This window comes from Orbicella faveolata, unplaced genomic scaffold (assembly GCF_042242905.1).
Source record: "Orbicella faveolata isolate gen_17 unplaced genomic scaffold, um_ofav_v1 contig_36, whole genome shotgun sequence".
NCBI classification, from domain to species: Eukaryota; Metazoa; Cnidaria; class Anthozoa; order Scleractinia; family Merulinidae; genus Orbicella; species Orbicella faveolata.
In genome coordinates this window covers 10,426,400-10,444,461 of record NW_028301565.1, presented here as the reverse complement: position 1 = coordinate 10,444,461, position 18,062 = coordinate 10,426,400, and the positions used below count along the sequence as shown (strand labels likewise).

The 18,062-nt window shown below is 40.1% G+C and overlaps 2 protein-coding genes across 3 annotated transcripts; one reads left to right on the top strand and one right to left on the bottom strand.

Moving 5' to 3' along the window:
• Positions 1-710: 710 nt before the first annotated feature.
• LOC110067851 (adenylate kinase isoenzyme 5-like) lies at positions 711-5,707 on the bottom strand. 2 transcript variants are annotated; one of them, XM_089274726.1, is made up of 2 exons: positions 5,552-5,707; positions 711-1,288 (listed from the first exon to the last, which is right to left on the bottom strand). In XM_089274726.1, exons 1-2 carry the CDS (start codon positions 5,633-5,635, stop codon positions 1,079-1,081), a joined length of 294 nt encoding a protein of 97 aa, XP_089130852.1. In that variant the 5' UTR covers positions 5,636-5,707; the 3' UTR covers positions 711-1,078. The 2 variants fall into 2 exon arrangements, with proteins under 2 accessions (XP_089130852.1, XP_089130853.1); XM_089274727.1 differs by lacking the exon at positions 5,552-5,707 and adding an exon at positions 4,560-4,765.
• A 9-nt stretch (positions 5,708-5,716) lies between these two features.
• LOC110048166 (NADPH-dependent diflavin oxidoreductase 1-like) lies at positions 5,717-17,840 on the top strand. Its single transcript, XM_089274725.1, has 16 exons — positions 5,717-5,920; positions 6,033-6,110; positions 7,446-7,543; positions 8,674-8,772; positions 9,135-9,236; positions 10,012-10,109; positions 11,140-11,272; positions 11,677-11,798; positions 12,591-12,763; positions 13,490-13,537; positions 13,781-13,888; positions 14,404-14,605; positions 15,524-15,583; positions 16,050-16,168; positions 16,376-16,470; positions 17,031-17,840. The coding sequence occupies exons 1-16, from the start codon at positions 5,765-5,767 to the stop codon at positions 17,173-17,175; spliced, it is 1,836 nt and encodes a 611-aa protein (XP_089130851.1). The 5' UTR covers positions 5,717-5,764; the 3' UTR covers positions 17,176-17,840.
• The last annotated feature ends 222 nt before the right edge of the window (positions 17,841-18,062 follow it).

Below are 18,062 nucleotides of genomic sequence, written 5' to 3'. Positions count from 1 at the left end.
AATCAAAAAGCGTAAAAGCCTACGTGACAACGGCAAAAGGTGCTATGGGTAACTGTAGTTCACCACTGGTTGATCGAAGTTCACGGTGTTGCATACCCTGCGAGCCGTTGGTTTATCCTCCGTAGGAAAAATTAACTGCATGCAGGAAAAAAACACTTGAGGTAAAAACCATGACTATCTATTCGTGGTTTTTACCTCCTTCGCACTGAAGGCCGTGAACTTCAATCAAGCAACTAATACCGCCCATAATACGTTTTGGTACTCTCGCGTACGGTTAAACCCTTTTATGGGACAAGCTTTCTCGAGCCAAATGTATATTTTAGCCTTTTATTTGCCTGCGCGCACACGTCTCTTCGTGCTAGTCTTGTGTTGCTTTTACCCACAAGGTATGTCCCGTAAAATGCTCACCGATAAAGACACGCAGTAACTGTTGCTTTGTTGCGCACTGCCTTAGCAGCACAGGTGCCTGTCAGTTTTGCAGGAAATCCCGTCCTTAGAGCGTTCTGCAAGCTGTGAACACTCTACCTCTGGGAACCAGACTGTGTTGTGGTTTCATTGAACAGAGCGAGAACTGACGAATGCGGAGCAGTGGAGCATTGTCTCACCAACCTCTTTCCCCACTCCTTGGTTTGACGTCACAGCTAGAGAAGCAGTCGTAAACTTGGGTCGTGACTCACCGAGAAAAACTTTACAAAAGAGCAGGAGACGGCTGGAATAACAATCATATTTATCTATTTACAGTTTTCACTTTATACCTAAATACAATCATGGATTTTCCATGTTGATAAGCAGCTTGGAACAGTTATAAAGTGTTCTTGTTTGCTCAGCTTCTGGGACTGACCAGATAACATGATCAAAGAGTCGTCACATTTCCATAACCACTTACAGTATCCGATTTCTAACACAGCAGCTGTTTGCAAGGTCAACCCTCCAGGGGCTACCCATCGTTTTATGTGAAGCGGTGTATTCACAACAACAAAAAAATATATTATATAAAGAATATGAAAGAAATATAGCAAACTGAAAACCAATGCACTATTTCGGACTCTAGCATAACTGATCACACTTGGTCTTTTTTTTAGCCATTTAACGTTGCTTCCAATTCTGTATCAAATACTTTATCAAACTGTCCTGTTTGAGTCGTCTGTGAACTCTTCTTGGTTCTGTCCTGCACGTGGAGAAAGGAATTCCAACGAAGGTCTTCGTTCTGTTTGGCTACTTCCAGGCATTCCTGAAGAAACTCTACGGGGTTGTCTGGTCGATTATGAACAACTGCAGTTAAAAGGCTCTGAAAGGAGAAAGATAGAAAAAAAAAGAGAAAGTTACGTGACAGATTCATACAGGTAAACCCCGACAGAGGCAATTATATTTCAAGTGCTTTTTGGTATTATATAACGGGATTAATTGAATAAGGCGTAATATGAGGAGTGGAGATAGGACATAATATACTTGAAGGGATAAGGTTTGCTTTCGGGCTGGTTCGTTCGTCCCTGAATGTACCTTGTTACGAAGGATCCCCATGAGTCTCTATTCCAAGTAATATGCCGGCACAGCAATTTAAATGTTACTGTCTAGCTGATAAGTTAGCTGTTGATCATAGGCATCACAGGTTAGGTTATCAGTAAAGGTGTTCAGAAAACCGTCTATGCCCTTTCTGGATCCCTTAAGCATGTAGGGTACTACTATGGCGCGTTTTCAGGGTCAAAATTAAAAACTAACTTTTCCACCTTTCCTTACCTGCTAAGTAAAATGTCTGTCATTTCCTGTCTTTGAAATTAGACAGTACGCATCTCTTTTGACCTCCGAAACAATACATTCCGCGTTTCCTGAATACTAAAATCATAACATCCGGCATATTTTGACCTTTGAACAAAATTCTCTGCGTTTCCTGACTTCTCTCGAATTTTAAGTCCGGCATGTTCTGACTTTCAATGTAATCAGTTACCAAATGTCGTAATACTTAGTTTAAATATCTCAACGTAACATCCCATACTGACACCTGACAAGCCATTTAGTTCATAATGAAATCTCGCTGCTGAGCCGACATTTTGATTTGCAAAATTTGTAAACGCGCGTTTTCTGACTTCTCGATTCTACCAGGCGTCTTTTCCGCGCAAGCCTGGATCCCCTGATGCAAACCTAGTGCCAGGACCGGGGGTTTTCCCGGGGATTTATGAATGGAGTCGACGGCACAAGAGCAATTCTTGAGCAGTCTTCGCCATACATCATTCGACCTTGCAAGGAGACTTCAACAGGACACAGTTAGTGAAAACAATGGGGTGACAGGCCTACACAACTGCTATCCACGTGTAATAGCCGCTTTGAGAGTTTTGCTCGAACTAGTATATCTTTGAGGATCTGCCCCTTTTGTATTGTACGATAGGGGGATCTTTGAATATTTCGCTAAGCAATAATCCTGTTTTTAGGAGGACATTTCACCAGAGTAGAGCCGTTAGAGGTCATAAGTCTGCGTGGTTTCCGCTGTTATCCGCGTGTAATTTGTTGGGTTTGACACCTCTGTTTTTGGCCACGTGCTATTTTTTTTTGGCTCATTTGATTGCAGGATATGTTTTAAGCTCTCTAAATATTAGTTCTGGAGGGACAAAGTTTGAAATATTCCGTGAGCATGTTGGTTACTTGCATTTTGTATTATTTCGCCGGGCCCGGCTGTTTGATTTACTGTTGCAAGTTATGCTGCTTGTTATCACGGGTGTCAACTAAAACTACCAATCACAATCAAGAATTCTCGATCCGCCGAACGAGTATATAATACCAAAAAAATGTGCCAGGTGTGGAGTGTTACCGAGCATTGGTCTCTACCACTCCATGTTATCGGCAACTGATGAGATCCAGAAGGATCGAAACCGCGGTCTTGCCTGATCTACAAGGCTACGAGCCTCCTAACAAAAGAGGGACTATTAACAGTCTCAAGAAAACCTGACAACATCGCAACTAAAAGCAATGACAACCACAACGTGGAGCTGGATGAACAATCATAGGAAGAACTCCTAAATTCAGAGCTTTTGCCTGAACAAAACCACACAATATCATAAGCAACACGCAAAACGGTCCACAGACTTGCGCGTGAACACCTACTTTTGCAGTTCCAGAACGAACAAACTGGAAGGACAAAAAGCTCGATGAAATTGATGCAAGAAGCATAAGAACGTCTCTCTAAGACAGACTCATAGCTTTCAACAAGGAAAGCTACAGCTATCTCTGGCGAAGCCGGACAAAGATAAATATGACACCCGTGATAACAAGCAGCATAACTTGCAACAGTAAATCAAACAGCCGGGCCCGGCGAAATAATACAAAATGCAAGTAACCAACATGCTCACGGAATATTTCAAACTTTGTCCCTCCAGAGCTAATATTTAGAGAGCTTAAAACATATCTTGCAATCAAATGAGCCAAAAAAAATAGCACGTGGCCAAAAACAGAGGTGTCAAACTCAACAAATTACACGCGGATAACAGCGGAAACCACGCAGACTTATGACCTCTAACGGCTCTACTCTGGTGAAATGTCCTCCTAAAAACAGGATTATTGCTTAGCGAAATATTCAAAGATCCCCCTATCGTACAATACAAAAGGGGCAGATCCTCAAAGATATACTAGTTCGAGCAAAGCGGCTATTACACGTGGATAGCAGTTGTGTAGGCCTGTCACCCCATTGTTATCACTGTTAATAAACCCTTGTTAAAATAAAGTGTACCGGCAGTAGCCTCCAACAAAATCACTTTTCAGTCATCAAAATGCTTCTCAAGACAAATAGATTTTCAAATTTTCCACGGTCTTCACCCCATTTTCCTCCTCCCGTGCAGGAGGAGGTAAGCCATTCCGGCACTCCTCTACACGTGTGGCCTCCTTTATCATGACCCTAGAGTGTGCCGCCTACTTTATGATTTCCTCCTGTTACTTTATTTCAATTTGAAAACCCTGATCACATGTTATGTGTATTATTGTAGGATCCACGCCTACGCGGAAAAGACGCCTGGTAGAATCGAGAAGTCAGAAAACGCGCATTTGCAAATTTTGCAAATCAGAATGTCGGCTCAGCAGCGAGATTTCATTATGAACTAAATGGCTTGTCAGGTGCCGGCATGGGATGTTTAGTTGAGAGGTTTAAACTAAGTAGTACGGTATTTGGTAACTAATTACATTGAAAGTCAGAACATGCTGGACTTAAAATTCGAGAGAAGTCAGGAAACACAGAGAATTTTGTTCAAAGGTCAAAATATGCCGGATGTTATGATTTTAGTATTCAGGAAACGCGGAATGTATTGTTTCGGAGGTCAAAAGAGATGCGTGCTGTCTAATTTCAAAGACAGGAAATGACAGACATTTTACTTAGCAGGTAAGGAAAGGTGGAAAAGTTAGTTTTTAATTTTGACCCTGAAAACGCGCCATATACTACGTCCTTACACCTTTGCTACACCATGTAGAGAACTGTATTGGGAGTCTGAAATCTAGATTCAGGATCTCGGACAATCTCGGACGGTGTACATCAAGGTGTTCCTGAAGAACATCATCACATTCCAAAAACACCAACTAACCTTCACTGAAAACATTAACTTGAATACCTTGGCTTCAACTGCTCGAAATCGATACATGTGCAAGAACATAATCGGATTATTAAAGTTGCCAAGTTTTGATGTCTTCAGGTGAATCGCTTTTCAGTCCCGACTGTATCAAAAGACTACATCTTACTGCAAAACTCTTGCAGCCAAACAGTAAAAAACAGTTAAACCAAAATGTTGATACGTAACTAAACAACACTCAACATGTATTCTAATCCTCCACAAGAGCTTACGTAATCCTTCAGTCAACCGTGAGTTGTCAGGCATGATTATCAACCACGTAACCAAGGAACGAGATCGCTTGTACGTGATCTGAAACAATTTTCTTGCTAGATTTTTTGACGATTTCTGGATATTAAACAAATGCATCAAAGTCTTAATCAACTGGAATAAACTGGACTTGAATTTTGAGAGACTAACAAGTGGAAACATCACCTGTAAAACATGATACCGTGAAATGTTTCGTTGTCATCAATGCGTTGCTGGAAGCTTGTTGGTGACTGCGAAATTTGCAAGTACTGTGTATACATGAGTCTATAACGAATCTTGCGCAGATAGGCTAGATATTTGCCTTTTGCCTAGGAAAAAAAATCTGTACCCAAGCCTTTATAAAAACGCCAATTCACATGGTAGAATGGCGGACTCCTTCTTGTACAATCGAAATGGTCAATCACGCGCCATTGTGCTTACGAACCAAGAGATCGACTTTAATTATTATTCAGCTTCGAGATGTTGGCGACAACCGGATCACTTAAAATACAATTTAAGCGTCTTTCAAGTAAACAAAAAGTCCCTTCTATATCTCTAGTGATATGATCTTCCCACTAACGTAGATCTGTCAAACAAGAACAGACTGAAACGCAAACGGTGTTCGATAAATGTTGCCTTCGATGTCAAAGTTTGACCGGTATATGGAGTTGATCGGCATAACAGATCGTTTTAAAACAAAGTGACAGGGTTTCCCTCACCTCAAACAATTGAAAGACATTCTTCTTTGCCATGTAAGCTTTTGCTTCCTCGATATCCTCGGCATAATCGAGATTCGATGCCATTTTCTTCACTGTTCAATCAATCTCTAATGAAAATGTTGCGTGACCGTTGTCAGCTTGCCCAATAACGCAATCTTTTGTCGAACCGCAGTCACCGAAGGACAGAGGTCTCACCCATTAGGCTTTTCCAACATGGCGGACGACTTGGCGAAGAACAGCAATAGGAAAATTTCAGTACTTTTTGGCTCTCAGACTGGAACTGCTCAAGAAGTGGCCGAAAGAATAGGTCGCGAGGCAAAAAGAAGATATCTATCAGTGGGTGTTTTGGCCTTAGATGATTATAATGTGGTAAGTCTTGTAAGATAAAACTTTGTTTCTATTTCGTCATTTCGTGAAATTGCGATTACATGTAGTATTTAGACTTAATGTGTGTTCTTGTTTACGCATTATCTTTGTAAAGACAAAACTAATTGAGGAGGAAATTGTGATATTTGTGTGTGCAACAACAGGGCAAGGAGATGAACCTGACAACATGAAGGTGAGCATTTGTCCTCAATCATATACTTTTTAAGCCTATTTTAAAAACACTTTTCATTACTGATGAACAATAATATACAGGGCATGTCTTTTACAGACCGTAAGACGTAAACTGACGAAAAGAAAAAATATAAAAGGGTCGATCTGGAAATCAACGGTCGAAATTTGCGTATGAAATTTATTAAATTTTTATTAAATTCCAATCGAAAATTCCAAATGAAAATATGCAGGCACTGGAATATTTTTTGGCAGCTTTCAGGTGTTTGAAAATGTGGTAAAAAAAATATCTTGAGCGTTTGATATATTTTCTCATGAATTTGAACCTAACACCTTAGGAGAAAACCAAGAAACAGACATGAACTGGAAAGGGTCAGGAGGGGTCTTCAAAAGCATATGGATTGCAGACTTTGCAATAAATTGAGTGGATTCAATTGTGTTGAATTTTTAATGAGCTTGAGAAAGGTTGTTTACAGTAAGCTAACAAAAGTAAAAAATACAGAGTGAGACAGAGAGTGACTTTCTTATATGGCTGTGTATCACACAAGGAGTGGGAACTACCAAATTCATGAATTTGATTGGCTGAAATTGGTATTGACTGCAGTCTAGATTTTGCCATGTAGACTGCCATCTAGACCAGTTACATTTTGCGGTAAAAAGGTGGAAACTAAAATACAAATTAAAATATTGACTATTTTCTTCTAAAATTTTATGGAAGTTCCAAAAAGCTGATGTGAAAAAAAGTAAAGAGGATGAACAAACTGTGGCAGATTTAAGTTTAGCTCATTTCCATTCCCAAGCAAAATGTCAGCTACATGTAGTACAAACCAGTTACATTAAATGAATTATGGGGAAACAAGCTTAGTCAGTCTGTATGGGAGAATCTTGGATCTTGGAGAATCTCCTTGGTTGTGTGTATAGACTTCATTGTGTTTGGTCTGTACTCATGACCTTGGCGAAGGTTCTCCCATACAGAACTCCTCTTTGGTTAATTAAAGAGCTAAGTTATGATTATACATAATGCGTATAATCATTATACAGATATAGTGGATGGGTGGGGGAAGAGGGAAAGTGCAGAGGGCTCTTTTCTTCTCAAAGTGGAGATCCTTTTGTGCTTCACTAGGAGAGGAATGGGAAAGGTCCTCCAGACTCCATCCCCAGATCCACTATTGAACCAACATGTAATGAAGTCCATATATAAGAAGTTCAGGGAAAGATGACACTAAAATCTCAGAAAACACACAGAAGCCTGAAAGTGATTTTCAGTATCACTTCTTTCAGAAAAATAGAATGAGCTGAATGTTAATTTATTAGAAAAAATGATCTGCTCTTTCCACAGAAATTCTGGAGGTTTATTCTTAGAAAAAACCTTCCAGTCAATTCCCTCTCTGGTTTGTCTTTTGCTGTGCTAGGCCTTGGAGATTCATCATATCCAAAGTAAGAATAACAAAATGGCCTTATGTGACATGTTGGATTTCAGTGCTACCTAAGTATATTTTCGTTTTGATTTTAGGAAATTATAAAAACTAAGTCATAAAACATAAAAACAAGAACTTTTTTTAGCATGCTTTTTTGAAAGTCATTAGCCTCCAGTAGGTGATAGAAAAATAAGTGCCAAATATTGTTCAATGTATGTTATCCGTGAGGTAATTACCAGTAATCTATACTTTAAACATCATATCACAAGTATTGTTGGTATTAGTGGGCTACCTGTGGGTCATGTAGCAGCTCTTGTAAGGTCTCACATGAATTGTTTGACACCCTTTAAGGGCAAATATAGAACAAACAACAGAACCAATGCCCCTAATCCTAAAACAAAAACTGCTACTACAATAATAAAACAATAGATTGAAGCTTATGAGAGATGCTACACTTCAGTTAGCTGTAGCTATTGAATGTGAAAGATGATTATTGATATTCACATTGAAAATTTTAGTTTGTATGTATCTCTGTACATGTGACACTATTGATTGACCAAGATAGATCTTTCACCATCAACTATATTCACCTTTCCCTTTGTCTTCACCATTACCTCACCTTCTCATGATCATACTGGTAAGGCCTATACGCTCTGCTGCCAACTAGCTTTGCCATTTACTGTGATGTACATGTCATTCCAGGTCCTCTATCCAGCTCTTTCCCTCTTCTACTTTGCGTCCTTCTCCTTTTCCTCTTGAGCCTGCCGTGGCCTTTATGCCCTTCTGGTGTCCATGTTCAGCCCCTGGGCATCCTCTTCACTTTGACCCAAGTATATCGTACTTTGCTTATAATCTAAGTTATATAATTATCACATTGGTCCAAGGAGATGGTTGAGTGTTTGAGGTTGCCATAATCAAGTTTGTTATATGGGGATGAATGATTGGCCCATTGCCAAACTTCCACCAGCTGTTTCTTGTCAGTTCTCTACCCTCAGATTACTCTTGCAAGGTTAGACCTGCCGAGGTCCGAAGCTCTAGCTGGCATAACTGGTCATTGAAACTCTCATTAAGCTTCACCACCAAGACATGGTGCCAGCCTAAGGTGAAGTTATTCAAAACTAAATTTATCTGTTTGTCTTTGTCATGCAGATTTAACTTTATTGCCAAGAAGTTGAACAAGAGGTTGATTCAGCTGGGTGGTACAGAACTCCAGTCCCTTGGCCTGGCAGATGACCAGCATGAGCTTGGGTATGTTAATTTGGTTTGCACAGTCTGCTCTCCTGTGATTCCCAAGTGCAGAAGCTAGGTTATTATTAAAGGTTTTTTTAAGAATTATACGTACTGGGTGCAAATTCTTAGATTGTTTAAAAGGTTATTATCATAAATGATTATTTCTGATAAAAAGATACAGTTGTCTGAATATAAATAGGGTCTACTTTTACTCTGGTTATAAAATCTATTTGGTTGCTCTTGACGGAGCTACACCATTTTTATTTGGACATTTGTTTGTTTCTCTGTCCATCCATTTGTAGGTTTTTTTATTCACTAGTTAACTTACTTTTAGTAATAACATTATCTGTTCTCTTGTCGTGAAGTGTTTTTCTTTCCAGCCCAGATGCAGTTGTTGATCCTTGGTTAAAACAACTCTGGGAAAGAGTTTTAAGATTATATCCACTGCCACCCGGGAAGGAAATCATCAGTGCCAATGTTAGGTCAGTATGGCTGTCTGAGCATTAATAGGCAATTTGCATGTTAGCGTCATTTGACTACAACTACTGGAATCCTTCACTTTTTCTGTTTGTTGTGCTAATTAAGGCAATTGTTATTTAAACCCCACTGGGACTTCAAAATTTTAATCAAAAAGAAAAAACAAGAGGAATTCTGGTAGTTGTAGTCAAATGACGACAATGTGGAAATCTGCTATTGAATGGTGTCATGGGCATGTTGAGGCATGGTGGTCTTGAGTTTAGTGCGCTCAACTTCGGATAGAGCAGTCCAGGTTTGAGCCCTGGCTAGGGAAATTGTGTTGTGTTCTTGGGCAAGACACTTTACTCACACAGTGCCTCTCTCCACCCAGGTGTACAAATGGGTACCAGTGAATTTAATGCTGGGGGTAACCCTGCAATGGACTGGCATCCCATCCAGGGGGGAGTAGAAATATTCTTAGTCACTTTATGCTACTGAAACTGGGATAAGCTCCGGCCTTGATGGGCCACTTGGTTTGTACGCAGTCTTTACCTATCATAGGCGTGCAATGCATGCAGAGTGTAGAACTATATACCCCTTTGCACACATATCTACATGTCTATGATGCTACACAATATTGGAAATTTTCTTATTATTTTACAACATCTCATAGACATGATGCACATTAACTTAGCAGTAGCATGGGCTATGTGAAGATAAATTTTAATCGGTCCCCTGTTGGTCAAACTGGCTCTGTGTGTAGTCAGTTGACATTTACTGGTGAATTTGTCTAATTTGCAGACCTCCTCCAAGATTCAAGGTACAGTTTGTCAACAGTGATTGCAATGGAACAGTACCCACAGGTGAAATGTTTGAAAATTCGTCTGAGGAAAATCAAGGTAAGCTGATTGATATCTGTATTAATACAGACAATGATTTACTGAAAAGGAAATTACAGATCAAAATGTTTGAATTAGCAGCCAGGAAACTACTTTGGTTTTGAGATCTACATATGTACATGTAGTGCTTATTGGAAGCATGGAAGCATGGACGTATTTTTGTTTACTCAAACTACAAACCAGAGTTTGTTTTTGTAGTCTTAAAGTTAAGTCTTCAAAATAACTACAAGTATTCAAAACTAAATAATTATACTAACTTTGTCACCTGATTTCTAATATTGGAATTTGGAGAAGCTGTAATTTGAATAAGACACCATATCATGGACCCTGTCCCTCTGTGGATACTCATAAGACTAGAAAAAAATTCCCCATGCAGAGAGGTTTGCACTTATGGGAGGTTAAAAGGAGGTTTTTGTAGGTGGCTAGGACCATCAATAAGCATCCACTTAAGAGAGGTGTCTCTTATCTAACTTTCAATCGAAGTTTTGAACTCAGCTCAGAACTTTTGTATAGAGCAGTTTTCCATTGATTGTGGTGAAACTAAGACCAAAGTAATCACTCCGGCCAATCACAGAGGACACAGAAAATCTAGTGAACCAATCAAAACTCGAAGTAATTACATGAAACTGACGCAAAGCGCGGGAAAATGAGTGCGATTGAGTCACGATTGATTTTGGTTTTACTTCTGATTGGATGAAAAAGTGGTGCGAGTTTTTTAAGCCAATCGTGTAGCGTAGTTGATGCAAAACCACTTGCTTTTTGACACTCATATGAAAAACGCTCTAAAATTGAGTTGTAAATTAATTACTAATAACCACTTGTGAGCGGGCATTCATTGTTCATTAGGCAGTGGCACTTGACGGAGGGTGTTAGATTAAAACGTTGCATTACTTATGCGTTATGTTCAAGCTCTGCTGGTGGCTCAGTAGTGGCTGTGAAATCTGTCACCATATTCAGTATCAAGGGTACTGAATATTTCTGTTTTGTCAGTCAATTTGTCTTCAAATCCTGTTGTTTTACTGTGTTACAGTTACCTGCAGTTCAACTCCATGTCGAAGATATCCATTTCATGCAAGACTAATATCAAACAGTCGAGTGACTGTAGCAGATCACTGGCAGGATGTCAGGCTGGTTCAGTTTGATATAAAAGGTTCAGGCATGAGGTATAAATTATCGCACGGTTCATAGAAACTCACTCGCAGTTGATTCTTCAAGTTTATCATATCCAGGTCACTGATATTGATCAATGAACATGATATAACGTAACAAAGGACAAAAGAACAGTTTTCCTCCTTGACACATTTTCGTTTCGTTGTAGTCACAAAAATAAAATATCAATCTGATTTTTCGGACAAATCGGCAGAATTTAATCATATGCTTTACGTATAGGCGTACTAAAGTGGAGGGATGTAATAAACACAAATGGGCGAAGCTTACTTGCGATCAGGCGTTCTTTTTTGATAAAAGGACAACCTGCATACAGTGCAAACAAGTTATAATTACGAAAGAAAGGGAACGATTACAAGCGCGAGAAACTCTCAGAACGTTATTACTATATTTCTTGTAGTCACTCTGCAGGTGATGTCTTGATGGTGCAGCCAAGTAATCTAGCTGATGTTGTACAAGAATTCATGGCTCATCTAGCACTGGAACCAGAAAGGAAGTTCTTTCTCGAGCAGAATGATCCAGGTGAGTCTTTTGCGTTACAACAAAGTGTGTTTAATGTCATTTGAAACTACAGGTTGGCAAGTTTGGGCGTTGGCATTTTGTAAACTTTGTTATTTCATTTTTCTATTCGTCAATGTCGTCTCCGTGATGGTCATTCACAATTGTCATGATTATCAATCAAGCTCTTAACTTATTATAATTTTCTGATTCAAACTTGATTCGGTTAGTATTCACCTAACTAGTTGGAAAACCCCCTGCATTACCAGCGGTGTTGCCGATTATACAAAGTTTGAATCTGGTGAAGTTTTAAACAGTTTCACCGCCCTTCCAGCGGGTTTAAGCAAAGATTCCCGTCTCGCCAAATGCGGATCAAATTCGAAAGCAATAAATATTGTTAAGTTACGCTGACTGCGTAATGGAATTGCCGTACAAGGCAATTTTGAGTCAATTCCTTGAGTGTCGAAAACAATGACTTGTAATGTACGCAGGAGATTCGAATTTTCCGATTATAGCACTCGCGAAAAATTTAGATGTTCGCCGAAAGCGAAGGAATGACTAATTTTCCCCGGGAGAGAAGGTTATAGTTGCATTTGTCACGGCACCATCAGCCACGTAGGAGTGGTTGGTCAAGGCAGTAAATGTCAATGCCAGTTGGCGTTGATTTCAAATAACGGTATGCGTTTGTGATTGTCAACGTCAGGCGACAATACTTTTCGATGTGTCATCAAAAATATGGCACAGACGCACTACATGTATTTTTTCAAGCACAGGTGTTTTTAAAACTTGGTACTAACTGTGAATGTCATTTCACAGACATGCCCATTCCTCATCAGCTTCCTCAACCTTGCTCCATTCAGCAGTTTGTGGAACATTATCTGGACATTCAAGGTGTTCCGAGGAGGTACTTCTTTGAACTTCTTTCGCACTTCACCAGCTCAGAGCTTGAACAGGAAAAACTACAAGAGTTCTGCTCTGCAGACGGACAGGTACTGATTTACGTTGAATTTTATAAGAACCATCAAAAAGTTCTAAATGGCGCTACGATTTGACTTGATGTTTCGGTTAGAACTTGATTTGATCCAACCTTAAAGAGAAGATGAAGCAACAGAGAGACGAATTACTTGCCCAGACCTCTCTCAATTTTGTTTTACATTTTCCTGACCACCAATCCGACCGATGTCCTCCGCACAGTTTCACAACTGACCGTGAAGTTCCAAAAATGACATTACTTTGCGATTTAGCTACCTTTTCTTACTGCTACTTTCGGAGAGTCAACCTTTTTTTTTAGGGGGGGGGGGGGGAAGGAGATGGGAAGTCGCAACTTTCGATTAGACTGAACGCGTACCATTTATGGGCCTATCCTTAATTGAATATAAATGTTTTGAGCTTTTAGAAGATAGTTGGCGTAAATCTTGTTCATCTTAAATCAAAACAGAGCAATATAGACCAAATATCATAACTCTAATACAACTTGCTTTATCTGTTATTTCCATTGTTTCTCATCACACGTTCACTTACTTTAGGAGCGTTGCTACTTTCGAGGAGGGTATCGTTACCTTCAGACCTTCACGAAATCATTATTTACGTGCAGTTGTCATTACCATACTCGTTTTCAGTTTGTTATCATAAGTATGTGTTATTTATCGATGGCTTTCGCAAATGCAGATGTCTCATAACATGATGTAATTTATCACCTTGATTATTTTTTTTAGGAAGAACTTTATTCGTATTGCTACAGACAGAAAAGAACAACGTTAGAGGTGAGCTTGTATTTCGCTGAAGTCTTTGCATAAACCAGGAACCTACTGACCATACTGCAGCGATAAAGAAGGGGAATATTCCTTAACCGTGTGCAGCCTTAGCTTTGTGCGACTGGGAAAGTGTGCTTAGAAAGCGACACTTAAGCACACCAACCACTGAAAAGTTAACCGTATGATTTCCTTTCTATAACTGAACTAATTACCATTTAAAGCATAATTAACTCTACCATACTTTGTTTATAGGTTCTTCAAGATTTTCCATCTGCCAGTGCAAACATCCCCTTCGAGTATTTGTTTGATCTAATTCCACCGATTCAGCCGCGAGCGTTTTCAATTGCTTCATCGCTGATGGTAGGTGTGCCAGCAGCTCGCGTCGAATGTTGACTATCATTATATGGGCCCACAATTCGTACAGCGGGCGATGTAGCTGACGCCCCTTGTTTGAGCTTAGTGGCCCATCAGGCTCAGTACTCATCTTCGGTTTCCGTAGCATGACATGGCTAAGAGTATTTCTATTCCCCTCTGCGTGGAATGCTAGTCCATCGCAGGGTTACTCCCTGCACTAAATTCGCCGGTACGTATTGGTACATCTGGGTGGAGAGAGGCACTGTGAGAGTAAAGTGTCTTGCCAGAGAACGCAACACATGACCCCAGGCTAGGTCTCGAAGCGAGACCTCTCTATCTGCTTAAATACATTGACACATTAATAAAGCTTTTACTTACTTTTATTCTAAACATGTTGGTCAATAAATCGTTCTTAAAATCTCTACTTGCTATAACCTTAGAACTGATCTAGTAGTTTTCCAATCCGAGTCTGAGTTTAACTGAGCAGGGAACCTGTATTAACGATAACACTTCCTCGGCAGGCTCACCCAGATGAAATTCAACTACTGGTGGCTGTTGTAAACTACAAAACTAAACTGTTCAAACCAAGAAGGGGGCTTTGTTCAACGTGGCTGGCCTCTCTGGACCCTTCAAACAAGGCTTTACGTATCCCTGTATGGGTCAAGAAAGGCACCATATCGTTTCCCAGGGCTTTAGATTCGCACATTGTTATGATAGGTCCAGGTAGGCACACATCTCACACGATATCGTACAAACGCCTTTTTTGTTTCTCGCGCGTTGGATTTATATCATAATGCATGCAAAGAAGCCAAAGCCTTGTATCACGCTGCCTGAAGACACTCCAGTGTATTTGAGAACAGTTGATCTAAAGGCCATTCCGAGTCCCTTTGTTCTCAAATTCCTATCGTGCTCTATGACAGTTTAATACATGGCGTTGGCTTCTTAGTTTGATAAATAGACAGAATTTAATCTTCTCATTCCCTTGGCGGAACACTTCTTCTAAACCTTTCTCCTACGTCATACGTTCAAAACTTGGTCTAAGCGGTGTTCAAAATTAAAAAGTTGCCTGTCAAAACAGGAGCAAGCTTCGTCTAAGTTGTTTTCAAAATTTAAAAGATTCCTCAGTCAAAACAGGAACAAACGCTACCTTACTATAAAGAGAAAACGCTTTTACTGCCACGGAGAAATGGCAAAGGTGGAGTGTCTTTGAAATTTATAGCGACTGAACACCAAAGTTTATCGAGAACGTCGCCGAAAAGCCCTACAGTCTTACTGACGAGACAACAACAAGAAAAGCAGTACAGCCACTGTAAACAGAAAATTTAGATTTTTAGATCACTAGACAGACTACTGTCGAGAGGAAGTACATTTATCCTTTGTCATCTTATTGAATTGAAGTTGTGTAAGACACTTAAGTATTAGGAAGAGCGATAAGTTTGTAACTACCTTTGACTTATGGCAAGTGTTTTGAATAGCGGACAATGGAGTTTGTGGAGCCGACTATACTTGTATAAATTTAAAGCACCTTTAGAATCTCTTGCTCAGCTGGCCTCCTTCGCAGACCTTTTTGGCCTCGGGTTTATTATCCAATTGTTTGAACCACCTAGAAAATCAAGCTGATGCATGGTGGTTTTCCTCTAGGTACTGGTTGTGCGCCTTTTAGAAGTTTAATTGAAGAAAGAGTGTCGCAGTCTGCCGGGGGTAAGTTGTAGTTTGGGACAAGGGAAGAGATAGACATTAGTTGATTGTAACTTTGAGGCACGGACCACAGTTCACAGAGAACAAGTCTGGAGATGGCAAAAGGAATATCGAGAGAGCATTCGTTATTTGCCCGGGCGTTTCACTTTGTTACTCGTCTCCTTGCGTTTTTCCGTTTCTTTTGAGGAAACAAGTCTCTAGCGGGTTTCGAGTTACCAAAGTGAAATTACGTGATCTTTTCAGTCGGTTGAAATAAATTTCTCGCTCCTGCCACTGGATGCCTGCCGCATAATTTGCTTTGAATCTTGGTTGGTTTATTAGCGAATTTCTCTGCGATTCGCTTGTTTTCTGTTTGTAACTGCATTTTAACTACTCGGCAATCATATCCCTTGCACAGATTTGATTAGCATGCGTAGCACACGTTTCCTTTCCATTTTCCTTGATATTCTCGGTGTCCTATATCTTGCAGATTGTGTGTTGTTCTTCGGCTGTAGGAATAGCAAGAAAGATTTCTTTTTCCGAGAGCAGTGGCATCCTCTTGTTGAAAATGGCAGTTTAAAGTTATTTACTGCTTTCTCAAGAGACCAGGTAGATATCACACTTGTGTACTGCCTTTTCAGGAGATCAGGAACATATCACACCTGAGTGTCGATAACGACCTTTATTTGGAGCAGGACAGTGTTGTTGTGCAAATTGGTGCTCGCGATCTTTTGTAACGTTTTGAATGGCGCATCATTTCTATGTGTGTAGGTGTGATGCTTCTTACGCGGTAACTGTTTTTCTTTTTGACAACAGGAAGATAAGATCTACGTTCAACATAGATTATTGGAGAACAGCTCTCTTATCTGGAATCTTCTGGCTCACAGACAAGGATGGTTTTATATCGCAGGGTATGATGACTGGTCACTATCGCATACTATCACCATAGCCCGCTTAGCTGTCGTTTCCTTCTCAAGTGCTCGAGAGGTGAACGCAAAACTTGGGAGGCACACAATGGCTTAGGGCGCGCAAGTGACAAAGAAAAAAAAATAGCACCAGGGCGCCACTTCTCCTTCCTATTTTTTGTAATTTTACAAGTGCATTAAACCTCTCTGTACCTCCCAAGCTTTCCGTTCACCTCTCGCGCGCTTGGGTAGGACAGATTTGTTGCGCAGGCTAAGTATCATCCAGTATCAGTCGTTCAGTTATTGATATAAGTGTTCTTGTCATTAGTCCTTTTACAAAACAGGACTGTATTTCCATTTCGTATTTTGTCGGCGTTTTATGTGGTGAAGAGAGAGCTTTCCAAAGCAACCACACATATCATGCCACTGAGGTGTAATCTAGGATTTTGAGAGGAAGGGTATAGTGAAGGAACGTTTGTTATTTTTTGCCTCGAGTTACGTAAAAAAACCTTTTTGTGTACCCTGACCATTTTTTCTCCGTTTATTTTAATTTTTTGTTGTTGTAGAAATTCGCAAAGAATGCCTACTGATGTTACTGAAGCTCTACTTGACATATTCATGAAAGAAGGGGAAATGGACAGAAACAAAGCGGAGGAACTTCTTAAAACATTAGAAAGTACAAGACATTTTCAAAGCGAAACTTGGTCATGAGAGACACATAGATGATAAGATAATAAAGATAGTCTGTCGCCCGTCACGCGACAACCTCACCTGATTGTGAACCCAAGGTGACGTACAGAGCAGGACAAGTCCTAATCCAGGGCGTCGCGTTGCGTGACAGAGAGAGGGCCAGAACTGGACTGGACAAGTCCCTTTTAGTGTTTACACAAGGGAAATCAGTGCACGGGGACATTGAAAAATTTAGGGCAAAAAGTACTACGATTATCAGTTGAGTAAGGCACGAGGGAAGTTTGGTTACGAAGTTTTGGCCTTAAAATTATGGTGTTGTCACGGGCAACTTACCTCGTTTCCATTGGTAACAATATCAACGGCCGTTGGTCGCCTGTCGTGTCGCCTACAATTTCGCGCGCTTTGCTGCCAATGACGTCAAAGGCCGACAAGTTACCAATAGATACGAAGCCAGTTGCTCGTGACAACAACAAGATTTTTACGTTAAAACGTGGTGACCAAACTTTCGTTCCGCCTTACTCAACTGATAATCGTAGTATCAATACTTTCGCTGTTCATCTGGAGCTCTCTCAAGAGGAGACTGAAACGGAATAATTTATTAGCCGTGAAGCATTGAATAAATTAGCTCCATCAGGGGTCTATAACTTATTATGGACTTTTGACTCAATAAAAATGCCCGATGTTTATTACTTGTTGTTTTCATTTTCGATAACATTTTTTTCAGACAGGGGATCTGTCCTCGGGACTTTTTACAGGAAGTCAATTTCATATAAAACCCTGTAGGAAAACTCTGCATATTTCGGTCTTGTTGTCATTGAAATTGGAAGACAAATGGAAACTTGGTTGACTTTCCCGGTTTGATTGGATACGTGTATAAAGCGGGGACAATATCTTATTTATATGTGACG

What these genes read in the sequence shown, in the direction of transcription:
- LOC110048166 (XM_089274725.1), top strand. Translation starts at nt 5,765, where the DNA reads ATGGCGGACGACTTGGCGAAGAACAGCAATAGGAAAATTTCAGTACTT. An exon ending in GGAGATTCATCATATCCAAA is followed by an intron (nt 7,544 to 8,673) that starts GTAAGAATAACA and finishes TTTGTCATGCAG; the next exon opens with ATTTAACTTTATTGCCAAGA. An exon ending in AGAAAAGAACAACGTTAGAG is followed by an intron (nt 13,538 to 13,780) that starts GTGAGCTTGTAT and finishes CTTTGTTTATAG; the next exon opens with GTTCTTCAAGATTTTCCATC.
- LOC110067851 (XM_089274726.1), bottom strand. Translation starts at nt 5,635, where the DNA reads ATGGCATCGAATCTCGATTATGCCGAGGATATCGAGGAAGCAAAAGCT. An exon ending in ATGTCTTTCAATTGTTTGAG is followed by an intron (nt 1,289 to 5,551) that starts GTGAGGGAAACC and finishes TTCTCCTTTCAG; the next exon opens with AGCCTTTTAACTGCAGTTGT.